The sequence below is a fragment of the Bos indicus genome, chromosome 10 (assembly GCF_029378745.1).
Source record: "Bos indicus isolate NIAB-ARS_2022 breed Sahiwal x Tharparkar chromosome 10, NIAB-ARS_B.indTharparkar_mat_pri_1.0, whole genome shotgun sequence".
Lineage (NCBI taxonomy): Eukaryota > Metazoa > Chordata > Mammalia > Artiodactyla > Bovidae > Bos > Bos indicus.
In genome coordinates this window covers 57960633-57974537 of record NC_091769.1, presented here as the reverse complement: position 1 = coordinate 57974537, position 13905 = coordinate 57960633, and the positions used below count along the sequence as shown (strand labels likewise).

General features: G+C 43.1%; 1 protein-coding gene across 1 annotated transcript in view; it reads right to left on the bottom strand.

The window, feature by feature from the left end:
* MYO5C (myosin VC) overlaps window positions 1-13905 on the bottom strand; it is a 118577-nt gene that overhangs the window by 35423 nt on the left and 69249 nt on the right. Inside the window, exons 22-28 of the mRNA XM_019967848.2 lie at window positions 11625-11789; window positions 10283-10376; window positions 9404-9467; window positions 5376-5556; window positions 1054-1147; window positions 703-766; window positions 541-621 (exon numbers count right to left, since the gene is read on the bottom strand). Coding sequence (XP_019823407.2) covers window positions 541-621; window positions 703-766; window positions 1054-1147; window positions 5376-5556; window positions 9404-9467; window positions 10283-10376; window positions 11625-11789 — 743 coding nt within the window. The remainder of the gene's footprint in view (window positions 1-540; window positions 622-702; window positions 767-1053; window positions 1148-5375; window positions 5557-9403; window positions 9468-10282; window positions 10377-11624; window positions 11790-13905) is intronic.

Genomic DNA, 13905 nt, shown 5'->3' with positions numbered 1-13905 from the left:
GGAAGGACGGATGTTGAGCTGAGGCTCCAATACTTTGGCCACCTGATGCGAAGAGCCAACACGTTGGAAAAGACACTGATGCTGGAAAAGATTGAGGGCAGGAGGATAAGAGGGTGACATAGGTTGAAATGGTTGGATGGCATCACTGACTCAATGGACATGAGTTTGAGCGAACTCCGGGAGACAGTGAAGGACAGGAAAGCCTGGCATGCTGCAGTCCACAGGGTCACAAAGAGTCAGACATGGCTTGTGACTAAACAATAACAACAATATATCTATAGCAACACTGGCTAACTTGTTTGCTATCAGTTTTCATTTAACAGGTTATGTGTTTTACTACTTGGCCAGTTATCCCACAAAGAGATTGTTCTTCATTATTAAACTAACTGCTCAATCCTTGAAGAAATCATCCCAGGAATTATGAGACCATTCTGTAAGGAATTTACTTTGTCAATCAAATCTATGAAAGGTAAATTTTTGACTTTGCAATAGTATTTTGTCTCTGAAAAACCATGAAAAATCCTGAGGGAAATTTCTCACCGTGTTGCTTTCTTTAGTCCTTCATAAGCAAACCAAAGTTCTCCATCCTCATTTAAATGTTCCAAATCTTCCAGAGAGAGCCTGAAACATGAAGAGGGTGAGAGAATCATTTCTCTCATGTATTATGTGTTTCTAAATACTTGTTCATGCAAAAATGATTACCTGTTTCTTACATCTTCAATGTCATAGCTCTCAAGAAGTTGTCTGGTGATCTCTGACATCTTTTCTGAGGGGAAAAGGCAGAACTGGAATAAATTACATTTTTGCATAATTTCTATTTTCCCATTTCCTTTTTTAGGGCCCGGTCCTCTAGCCCTACAGACTCTCTAGCTAACCATCTCATCAGCTAACTTACCAGCTATCTAACCAACCAATCATGAAGCCAACCAACTATTCAACCTTCCATATACCCAACCAACCAGCCTCAGATCAAAGGACACACTGCCCGAGTGGAGACACCTATGATGCCTTCAGCCTGCCTGCCATGGACTCAGTGACTCATATTTTCATTACCTCTCATTTCCCTTTTCTGGGACTGCACATGTTTTTCCACGTCTATCTTCTGTGTCTGAAGTAACTCTATCTCCTTTTCAAACTCAGAGATCGTCTGAATCCCAGCAATGACAGAACCATGTGAAGAAAAAACAGCTGTCACAATTTACAGCAGACAAAGGGAACACTAGTACTGTGTATTTATCTACGCAAGTTGTCCTCACCAGTTTCTCAGTTAAAATCTTGTTAAGCCCTCACTGCTCATAAAGTTTGGCCATAAAGTATTGTTTAACTATCTGAGCTACTGTTATTCTCACATGTACTTGGTTGTATCAACCGAGTTAGCCCCACTACTATATAAAGGGAAAAAGTAAGTCCTTACTACCTGGGGTGGGGATGGGGAGGTGAGGGAGCTGAGAGAAGTCCAGGCACAAGGGCCAAGTTCTCTCTCACTCTATGATGGAATCTTGCACACAAAGAAGTGGGCAAAGTCATCACCTATTTAGGGTTTGGGCTGCAGCTAGTCTTAGATGGGACTGAGTGGCAGGGCCAGGGTGCGCCCTGGGTCTGTGGGAGTTGGCAGGGAGGGCATGACCTGAGTCCAGGAGGGGGGCGAGGCTGCTTGTGGGGAGAAGGCTGCATTCTGCCTGTATTCACCTGTGAGCTCAGGTTTGTACTTGTGTAGATGTGGGAGCTGTACAGAGATGAATAACCCCTCCTGGATATTCTTTTCTGTTTTTGTGAGTTGTCATATCAGTGTGTATTAAAACAAAAAAAAACTTTATCAATACTGGTGAATTTTTGTGTGGCCATTTAAAAAAATTTTTTTTATTTTGCATTATCTAGTCATTGAACTCAGTCATGTCCAACTGGCTCTCACAACATCTTTAAAAAGTGATTGCTATTTATTTGTATCATTAAACACAAAAGCTTTTAAATTACTTTTCCTTAAAATGTACTTATGAACAGAGCTGAATATGCAGCTTGCCTTAAAAATGGGGAGGGATGTGCTTTAAAAATCAAGCATTTAACAGAAAACATAGTCAAAGTATTTTTAGTTTATATGACTCAATTTTCAGGTACAATTTTCAGAGATGAGCTGGAACTGATGTAAGGCCAGATGTTTATATATATGATCTCCCTAAACTGATAGTAATTCTTAAGAAGGCTTATCAATTGAGATTAGGTTTGGCTAATATAAAAATGAGATGTGCCCTTTTTTTGTTATTGATTAAAACACAGAGATAGAAAATCCAAGACTGAGAGAACAGTCCCAGGCAATTTCCAGCTCAATTACTCCACCATGCCTTTCAGCAGCTCCTGTTCTTATGGTTCAAAATATCTGCTGGAATCCCAGTCTCCCACCCACATCCCAGGTGGCAGATAGAGAAATGGAAGTGGAAGAGAAAAGGGTATACACCTTATCTGTGAAAGTAAGCACCTCACAGAAGCATCACTGAACAATGGAACCCTTCCATTTATGTTACCCATTCATGGAGTTGTAACTCATGACAAAGGAGGGTGGGGATTGAAACAGGAAAGCCATGTGTCTAGATTGCTACTATTGTTTTTAATTAAAAAACAAGGAGAAAATATATGTGCAGACTATAACCTGCAGCTTCTGTTACTGAAGTGTGGTGTAACAGTGTTTGGGACAGATAAAATTTTGCCTGTGAAATTAAAAAAAAAAACAAAACATCAAAACTGGTGAATTTTTGTGTGGCCATTAAATTTTTTTTTTTTAATTTTACATTGTCTAGTCATTAAGATCAGTCATGTCCAACTTTTTGTGACACTATGGACTGTAGCCCACCACACTCCTCTGTCCATGAAATTCTCCAGGAAAGAATACTGGAGTGGGTTATCATGCCCTTCGCCAGGTGATCTTCCCGACCCAGGGACTGAACCTGTGTCTCCTGCGTTGCAGACAGATTCTTTACCACCTGAGCCACCAGGCAAGCCCATTTTGTATTGGGGTATAGCCAATTAACTGTGGAAAATTCTGAAAGAGATGGGAATACCAGACCACCTGATCTGCCTCGAGAAATTTGTGTGCAGGTCAGGAAGCAACAGTTAGAACTGGACATGGAACAACAGACTGGTTCCAAATAGGAAAAGGAGTACGTCAAGGCTGTATATTGTCACCCTGTTTATTTAACTTATATGCAGAGTACATCATGAGAAACGCTGGACTGGAAGAAACACAAGCTGGAATCAAGATTGTCAGGAGAAATATCAATAACCTCAGATATGCAGATGACACCACCCTTATGGCAGAAAGTGAACAGGAACTCAAAAGCCTCTTGATGAAGGTGAAAGTGGAGAGTGAAAAAGTTGGCTTAAAGCTCAACATTCAGAAAACGAAGATCATGGCATCTGGTCCCATCACTTCATGGGAAATAGATGGGGAAACAGTAGAAACAGTGTCAGACTTTATTTTTCTGGGCTCCAAAATCACTACAGATGGTGACTGCAGCCATGAAATTAAAAGACGCTTACTCTTTGGAAGGAAAGTAATGACCAACCTAAATAGCATATTCAAAAGCAGAGACATTACTTTGCCAACAAAGGTTCGTCTAGTCAAGGCTATGGTTTTTCCTGTGGTCATGTATGGATGTGAGAGTTGGACTGTGAAGAAGGCTGAGCCCCGAAGATTTGATGCTTTTGAAGTGTGGTGTTGGAGAAGACTCTTGAGAGTCCCTTGGACTGCAAGGAGATCCAACCAGTCCATTCTGAAGAAGATCAGCCCTGGGATTTCTTTGGAAGGAATGATGCTAAAGCTGAAACTCCAGTACTTTGGGCACCTCATGCGAAGAGTTGACTCATTGGAAAAGACTCTGATGCTGGGAGGGATGGGGGCAGGAGGAGAAGGGGACGACAGAGGATGAGATGGCTGGATGGCATCACTGACTCGATGGACGTGAGTCTGAGTGAACTCCGGGACTTGGTGATGGACAGGGAGGCCTGGCGTGCTGCGATTCATGGGGTTGCAGAGAGTCGGACACGGCTGAGTGACTGATCTGATCTGATAGCCAATTAACAATGTTGTGATAGTTTCAGGTGAACAGCAAAGGGACTCAGCCATACGCACACTTGTATCCATGCTCCCCCGAACTCCCCTCACATCTCTGGATATTTTCTAAGTTAGCCTAAGTGTTTAAAGGTTATACAGCTTTTGTTTCCACAGTGGGTAAAATAGGAGATCAAGTTGGCATGTTTTGATCATTTTACATATATGACCTCACCCCTGTAACATGCCTATGAAGTGAGTAGAATGACTAGAAAACTGAAGATGCAAAAGTGTAACATGCATTGTTTAGGGTCACAGGGCGAGCTATCAGGACCTAGGACTATCCATCCTCAAGCTCCACTCTCTGTATTGTTAAAGTAAATGTTCCAAGTCTTATCTGTATTTACCTATTGCTATTTAGTTGCTCGGTCGTGTCCAACTCTTTGCAACCCATAGACTGTAGCCTATCAGGCTCCTCTGTCCACGGGATTTTCCAGGCAAGAATACTAGAGTGGCTTGCTTCTCAAAGGGATCTTCCAGACCCAGTGATTGAACCTGCATCTCTTGCACTGGCAGGCAGATTCTTTACCACTGAGCCACCAGGGAAGCCCTTATTTAGGTATAGGTATTTACCTATAGGCTTATTATAACATGTATAAATGATGATAATGGGTTTATTTTCTTTGAAAATCAGACTAATCTCCTTAATATACCACACTGAAGAGTTTAGATCATAGTTTTAGCTACCAGAGAGGGAGTGAGTGGTTTCCTCTCACTCACTTCACCCCAAGGGCAGCCACATAATCTCATGAAATACAAACTGCAGCCAGATGATGTGACTCCCAGATTGACATCAGTCTTACGTGGCTGCTAAGGATGAAGGGCTCACAGGTATATGTGGTCCTTCTGGATTCCACAGTCCAATCTACTATTTTCAACAGTAGGAAATCAGAACCCAGAGTCTGAACATGGGCAGTTCTGCTAAGAAATTCAGGTATGAGTCCACGACATATCTTCTAAACTATGCATGGCTATTCCATGATGATTACAGAGGATATTTGTGTAATTGTAACAACTATTCTACTAACATGTGTTTCACGTATCTAGTGGAAGCTTAAAAATTTTCCAATCTCACTAAAATGGTTTGCATTGAAGAATGGAGGGAGAAACAAGCTTGGATGCTTTTAGCTGATCCTGTGGGCTGCCGTCGGTGGGGTTGCACAGAGTCGGACATGACTGACGCGACTTAGCAGCAGAGCCGAGGGGACGTGAAGCCGCTCTCTCTTGTGCAGACAAATCAGCCAAGAGCTCGTGGATGATCGAGGAGTCTTACCTTTGCCTGCTTGCTCAGCCAGGCCACTTCTCCTTTCAGGTCATCAGAGGTGACCCGCTCTTCTTCTAGCTGATGCTGTAGTTGCATCTTCTCATCCTTGAGAGCTTTAATTTCTTCTTTCAAGGACCGGATCTGCTTCTCATAGTCTTGTGTTTTCAGTTCAAAACTTTTTTCAAGAAGTCTAAGCATCAAAAGAAAAATTTGAACCATTTCTAAGGTCTTTACCCTTAATTAGAACTACACATCATTTTGGAAATAAGAGGAGACTCAGAAAGGAAGAGCCAAGTGAAGACCTATTGTGAGGACGGTGGCCTTATTTTTAGAAGACTGTTTTTATGTCCCCTTAGGTTAAGGCAGCTTCTTACCTCTTCAGAATCAGAGAAGTGTGGCTCTACAGTGATCACACACAGGGAACACAGGAGAGGGAGGCTGAACTTAAAGACTCAATGGTTGTTGGGGTACTATAGCCCCCAAGCCACCCTGGTTCCACATAGTCCCCTAAAGGGACCGCTTCACTCAGCAAAGACCTTGGCACATTCTGCCAAGTCCTGTCTCCTGCCTAGAATCAAGGATCCTGGAACAGCCTGGCTTAGTCCTAAACAAGTTAATATGGCCATTTAATAAGGAAAAGGGTCCAGCTTGTCAAACATTTTAGAATAAACTGCAGCAAATCCAGGTACCCCAAAGGCCACAGAAAGCCAATACCTTGTAAGAAGATTGCACAATTAAATACAGGGTAAGTGCCCAAGAAAATAACCCCAGACAGATACAGAACCTAGACCAGCCCCACGCAGCCCACAGGGGCCCAGTCAGAATTGAAGCTGTCCAAGGAGCTCTGTGAGTTTATTAAATCATTTTCCCACCTGCTGGGCTGTCAACTCAGTCCATTTTATGACTTGCTTTTATAGTACAGAGGGGAAAATCCTGAGGAAGAGTCATACTCCCAATAGGATTTTGTTTCTTTTCTTCTTATAAATATCAACAAACATTTAAACTTTGTTTTCAGATTAAAAACAAAACAAAACAAAACAAAAACTACAGTGTTCCTAAGAGTCCAGGAAAATACATTTGAAGAAGCAAATTGCAACCAGAAATCTTATGTAAAGAGAATCTTAAGACTTGTAGTCTAAGACTTGGAAGCTGACCAGGAGTGTGCCCACTGACTGTGGGACCCTTGAGCTTCCAGAGGGTTGTGATGGGACAAGTCTTTCCCAGTCAGCTGACCAGGGACCAGACTGAGCTGTGGGTGAGTGCTGAAGAGGACTGTAAAGAGCTCAGGCTGGCTCTCTAGCCCCTGCTTGAAATGATCGCTCTTAAGTGGCCTCAGATGACCAGGAGATGCCAAGAGCTGAGCTCCTCTCTTCTAAAGTTAAGAATTCATGGAAAAACAGACTTTTCAAGGTAAAAAGTTAACTAGTCCTATTTAAAACCTGATGTAAATATGATGCAGCAATTCCACTCCTAGGTATATATGCAAAGAAAAAGAAAACACTATTTTAAAAGAATACATGCACCCCAGTGTTCATAGTAGCACTATTTACAATAGTCAAGATATGGAAGCCACCTAAGGGTCCATCACCAGATGAATGGATAAAGAAGATGTGGTACATATATACAATGGAATGCTACTCAGGCATAAGAAAGAAAAATTTCCATTTGCAACAACATGGATGAAACTGAGGGATCTTATGCACAGTGAAATAAGTCAGACAGAAAAAGACACTGTGTTTTATAGGTGGAACATTAAAAAAAAAAAAAACCACAAATGAATATAGCAAGGCAAACAGACTCATAAAAAACAAACTAGTGGTTACCAGTGGGGAGAGGGAAGGTGGAGAAGCAAGAAAGGGGAAGGAGATTAAAAGGTACAGACTACTGTGTATGATATAAATAAGCTGCTAGGATATATTGCATAACACAGGGAATATAGCTAACATTTTATAATAACTACAAATGGAGCATAATGTATAAACATTTTGAACCACTATGTCGTACACCTGAAGCTAATATAGTATTATAAATCAACTGCACATCAAAAGGACTTCCCTGGTGGTTCATACAGTAAAGAATCTGCCTGCAATGTAGAAGACCTGGGTTTGATCCCTGGGTTGGGAAGATCCTCTGGAGAAGGGAATGGCTATCCACTCCAGTATTCTTGCCTAGAAAATTCCTTGAATAGAGGAGCCTGGCAGGCTACAGTCCAAAGCATTGCAAAGAGTCAGACAGGACTGAGCCACTTTCACATATGCACACACATACATCAAAAGAAAAAAAACTGATGTAGGATCATGAAACACTGTATGTATACATTAACTCTTGGAGTTCTTCAGTGACACTCTCTCCCCTGACTTCTTGGCATCCTGGCCCCCTCATCCAGACCCAGGTTCTTCCGCTAACTAACTTCACAGGAAAGTTGTATATGCTGCCACCAAGGCAGCACTGTGCCATCTAGCCTCCAACAGAGACGCCAAGAATGTTCCATCTCTTCCCAGCACTCTGCCATGCAGCCCTATCTGGAGATCTAAAGACCTGTGAATTTACCCCTTAAGAGAGAGAGACACAGACTGGAGCCTTTAGATCTTAGCAAAGCGTTTGTTGAGACAGGAAACATGGGGCTGGTACAATTCAAGGTTATGGGGACCTGTCTTTTTAACTAATTTTTATTGGAGTATAGTTGATTTACAATGTTCTGGTAGTTTCTGCTGTACAACAAAGTGCACCAGTTATACATATCTGCTCTTTTTCAAATTCTACTCCCATATAGATCATTACAGAGCACTGAGTTCCCTGTGCCATACAGTAGATCCTTATTAGTTATCTATTTTAGATACAGTGGTGGGTATATGTCAATCCCAATCTCCTGATTTATCCCTTTCTCCCTTGGTAACTATAAATTTGTTTTCTAAATCTGTGACTCTATTTCTGTTTCATAAATAAGGTCACTTGTATCATTCTTTTAGATTCCTCATGAAAGCACCATCACATATTATATGTCTTTGTCTGACTCCACTCAGTATGACAATCTTTAGGCCCATCCATGTCACTGCAAATGACATTATTTTGTTTTTGTTTGTGGCAGAGTAACAATATGCCATTGATTAATATATATGTCCATCTTCTTTGTCCACTCCTCTGTGGTGAATATTTAGCTTGCTTCCATGTTCTGGCTATTGTAAGCAGTGCTGCTATGAACACTGGGGTGCATATAATATTTTGAATTATGGTTTTCTCTAGATATACGCCCAGGAATGGGATTTCTGGATCATATGGTAGCTCTAATTTTAGTTTTTTAAGGAACCTCCATACTGTCTTCCATAATGGCTACACTAATTTTTATTCCCACGAACAGTGCAGAGGGTTCCCTTTTCTCCACACCCTCTCTAGCATTTATTGTTTGTAAATTTTCTGATGATCGCCATTCTGAATGCTGTGAGGTGATACCTCATTGTAGTTTTGATTTTTATCTTTCTAATAATTAGTGATATTGAGCATCTTTTCATGTGCCTCTTGGTCATCTGTATGTCTTATTTGGAGAAATGTCTATTCAGATCTTCCAACCATTTTTTTTTATTGGGTTGCTTTTTTTATATTGAGCTACATGAGCTATTGGACCTGCCTTAATTTATGTGAGGTGAGTTACACGCCTTACTGTCTGGGACAAGAGTCAAGTTTACAGATACAATGTGAGGGTAGGGGGCAAAGAAGGACGGTTTAAGAGGCAATAATTTTCACCCTTGGACTTGAAAGCTGAAAAACGTGGCAGTCTCTGAACTTGTCACTGTCTTGGTGATAAAGAGAAAGCAAGACATGCCCAGTGGTCCACTGAGCCCATAACTCCAGAACCTGTGCAGTGTCTGAAATGTGCACCCTTGGGGACGTAGCTCTCACAAAGCTGTCTCTCACTTCCTAAAAATATCCGTGCTGTGCTCTCCTGTATCTGTGATCTGCAACCTGCAAGCTGAGAAGCAAATTAGAAAACAGCAGAGAGAGAAGGAAGCAGTGGCTTTAAAGCAAACGAGATTTCATACACTCTTTGTTGTTCTTCTTTTCGCACATCATCAAAGAGCTGCTTGGTGAGGTTATCCATTTTTTCTGTGAAAAGAGAATGAATGCTCTTTGAAATAGGTGTGAAAAGCAATGCCTTGATTGTTTCATGCCACATTTAACAAAGTAAGAATGTAAGAACAATCGGGTGGTATTTATTATTAATGGGACTTAAGATGAGAGTGTAATTGTCATCTTTTATAAATTAGAATTCTGCAATTAGAATCTGAATTGGACAAGTACAGATGGACAAGCTAGGCTGCGGATGGCTGCTCCACACGCCAAAGGAAACTGACGCTGCTGGTCCCAAGGGTCTGCACGTGACAGCCCAGGGCTGACGCGGCTCAGTGCTAAGGAGGCGTCTTTGTTCAGGGACAGGACTGGGTACCACTTACACTGGGTAACTTGGCCAGAGCTAAAATTTGAGTGCAAATCCTTGGCAAGCCAGAAACATTATCCCAGCTTTGCCCTGACAATGCACAAGGATGGCTATAAAATTTTTAAAAAATGAGATTCTGAATGATCCCTGTTACCACTACCCACAGTCATCACCCCCTCCCCATCTTCTGATATAACAGCTCCAGGCTTACGGCCCACCCATCTGTACTTTGCAAATGGCCCAGGAGATTCTGAGGCACAGACAGGGACTACTGTGCTCTGATAAAAGTTGGAAACAAGCCAGGTGACCCTGCAGGGTACAGTTGCCACAATTTAAATACAGTTATTTTCTGTGGAGTGAAAGTGTTCTCATTACACCAGAGGCGTCTGGTTCAGCCTGAAACTCGATTCCTGCCCAGTGCCTATTTCCTGAAGGACTAGGCCTGTGAACCGGTGAATGTGCATCGGGCCACCTCGGGCTTTACCTTTCAACTCTTCAGTCTTCTCTTGAAGCTTCAGCTGTATTTGTTCTTTCTGTATTTCCAATTCTGAATTATGCTTCTGAAGCTTTGCCAGTTTCTAGCAAAGGGAAGGGAAAAAATGGTTTTTTGAAAACCTTGCTTTGAGTTTCATCACCATTGCCTGCATATTTTTAAATTAGTTATTTTTCGGTCTCGGCGCCCGTCCATAGGTAACAGCTGGCAGCAGCCCACTGCGAGATGCTGTGTTTAGCTCCACATGCAAGGGCTCCATGTGACTTCAATAGACACTAGTTCCCAGCCCCATCCAACAAGGGCTGAAATCAAGGAGAAAGAACCAAATCCAAGGTCTTCCCAAAGTCAAGGCAACTCCTCTGTCTTTTTATTGGCTAAAAATAGCCAGGGTATTCATACATTAAATGTAGGAAATTTATGATATAAAGTGGATTCACACTTCGAGAGTCTTATGACTCAGGAAGGATGTATGATCACAGTAGTTCTCCAGCAAAGTCTCTGCTGGGCTGGCAGCTGGGGGCCCCTGGGTGCTGGTGACTGGTGACTGGCAGTGTGGGAGATGCTAGCCTCTGTGTTAGTGCAGCCGGGCACTTGGTCATCGGAAGGGCAGAGGGATGCCCTAGTACCCCAAGCTGTCACCACTCTGGGTGTTGTGGGACTTTAGAAGGTGCAGAATGGATGGTAATAAATAATGGGTTTGAAAATATCAGCTCACGCTTTTGCAGGGCTATGAGTCACTTGGCTGAACTATTTCATGTGACAATTTTATCGTCACAGTAATTCTGTCAGTCCCTTTTTGTTATTCCCATCTTCCATATGAGGAAACTAAAATTCAGAGAGGGTAAGCGACTTGTCCAAGTTTCCCAGACAGAGAAGATCTCAACCTGGGACATCTGGTTTTTACATCTACTGCTCTTTTTACTATGACACGAGATGCAGACCTGCCCACGCTTTGCACTGCTGCCCTGGGGATGATGCTTCCAGGGTGCACGCCAGGTGGACAAGTGACAGCAGACCAAGGTCATGCTGGATGAGAGGGAGACATTGCCTAGGGCCCTTTCTCAGGCCTTCCATCACTCCACACAAGTGGAAGGCAGTGAAAACCTTACAGTGTGCTTCTTGAAGCACAGGTCTCCTCTTCCCCTTACCCCTTTCCCCTCCAGACTCTGGGCCTCAGATCTCCCTTCTCTAAAACGCAGGCTTTCTCTGGTAATGAAAGCCAACAGCAAAATCTGATTTCTGTGCAGAAGTCATCTCTGTGGGAAATGCTGCACCATGATCTCTTCCACAGAAAGACTCACAAGCTACGTGCACAGTCATTTCCAGCACAGACCTCTTCCACGGAAGCCCTGTATCTCATCCCCTTCTCCTCATAATTCTGCCTGTGGGCGGCTGCTCTGTCCAGTTCAGATTCCAGTTTCTGAATCTTCTCCACGTCACCGGCCCGAAGGGCAGCCAGGCTGGTCAGCTTCTCCACCAGCCCATGGTTCTCTTTGTTCTGGAGGAAAGAAACATCAGATACTCAGGGGTTTATCCAAAATAAAGAAGCTGTTCCATTAGCTTCTTGCAACTTCTCATCTAAGTGGGAGGTTTTTTTTACACTGACCATGATTATCATCACAATGGCCCGTAAGCATCTTCACCCGGTGAGAATAAGGAGGCAGAGCTGGTCAGGCAAATGCTTTCCTGAGTTGGGGGATCTTTTGGTCCAAACCCTGGAGCTCCAGGACAACCCTAGTTCTGTGAGTTGAACTGGGTCTTCTTCATCTCCCCAAATCCACATGTTGAAGTCCTAGTCCCCAGTACCTCAGGATGTCACTGTATTTGGAGATTTGGTCTTAAAAGACGTAACTAAGGTAAAACGAGGTCACATGGGTGGACCCTGATTCAGTATGACTGGTGTCTTTATAAGAAGGGATTAGGACAGATGTGAGGGGAGGGGAGACGACGTGAAGACACATGGGGAAGAAGGCCGTGTATAAGCCAAGGAAAGACACCTTGGAAGAGACCAAAGATGCCAACATCTTGATCCTAGACTTTCAGCTTCCTGCACCGTGAGAAAATAAATACCTGTTGTTTAAGCTGCCCTGCCTGTGCTGGCTTATCACGGCAGCCCTAGTACATGAATATCTGGAATGCAGCTCAGGCAGTGTGGGGTCTCCCACAGGCCCCGCTGCCAGTGGTCAGGGCTGTTTTTCAGGGCTGTTCCATACCAGCGACATAATGTGCAGGACTGCTGCACAACACAGGGAGGGGGAACTGTATCAAAACCTCAAGTTTTTGGTTTGCACATTCACCCACTCACCAAGGACTCCTATGATACAGCTTAGCACTACCTTTAAAGTTTATCAGAGGAGAATCTGATTATTACTTGAGACAGATGTAGGAGTGAGTTTTATAGATCTGGACACATTCCTGGACACAGCCTTCCCACACTGACTGAGGGTGTATAGAGTTTGGGTTTTTTTTTTTTTTTCCTATCAGTAGGAATGGAATGGGGAATCTTCCCTAACTAGGCAGGGCTGTAGTCAGACCACATTGACCTTTGGGGAAGTAAAAAATGGCAACTCCTCTGGGCCAATGCAGCTCTGAAGGAGCATGGCTTGGCATGAAGGTAGCATCTTTGTGCAAATTAGAAAAAGACACTCTTGCCTCAAGGCAGTACAACTCTACACCAAGACACATGGCAAGTGAAGTCACACTGGATTTCAGCTCCCTCTCCTTTCTTGGGCAGGTGCCCTTGTGCAGTGTGCAACCTACACACTCGTGTGTATCAGCCCTTTACAGTGTACTTCTGCTTCCTAGCTCAGGTAGTCCATATAAACTGCTTAAACCTCCTAACATGGGCATAAATCTTCAGTGTTGACAAAAAATTAATTAATCAATAGTCAATATAAGAAAGAAATAAAGTATTTTATTTGAGTCAACCTGAGGATTATAACCCAGGAGACAGTTTTTCAGAAAACTGGTGACTGTTCCACCTGTTAGAGGTCAAAACACAGGTATATAAGCTTTTGAGACAAAGGGCTATACATCAAAGTAAAATATTGATATTTTACACAGTCCAACAAGGCAAATAGCAAATCACTGTGACCTCTTAGAGGATTTGAGCAGACTCTTATCTCTTAAGGGGCTACCTTGCTAGTTGGGACCTGCCGGGAGCCGGCATATTGCATATTGAGTGCATATTGCATATTGAGTGCAGCACCTTCACAGCATAATCTTTCAGGATCTGGAATAGCTCAACTAGAAGTCTATCACTGCCGGGAGCCAGCACGAGGAGCTCCACCCATGACAAAGGTCATGAGGAAGGAGGCTTGGCATACGCAAAGGCGGGATCGAGCCTCAGGAATCCCCCTGGAAATTCTCAAGCATCTACCCCCAAAACCAGAGTCTGCCTACTTTCTGCTTTGTGTTCTCACCTACACCTCTGACTTTACAGAGGGGGCTGTCCCCCACTACCTCTCTCTGAAACAAGAGTTAACTTATAGCTCCAGTTAATAAAGTTTCTGGGTGTGATAGTGTTTCAACCTACAAACTCCTTTGGAAGTCCTCTAGCCTGCCTGAATAGGTTTTTCCAGCCACATGTGATCGCTCAGAGCCTCCCAACTGTG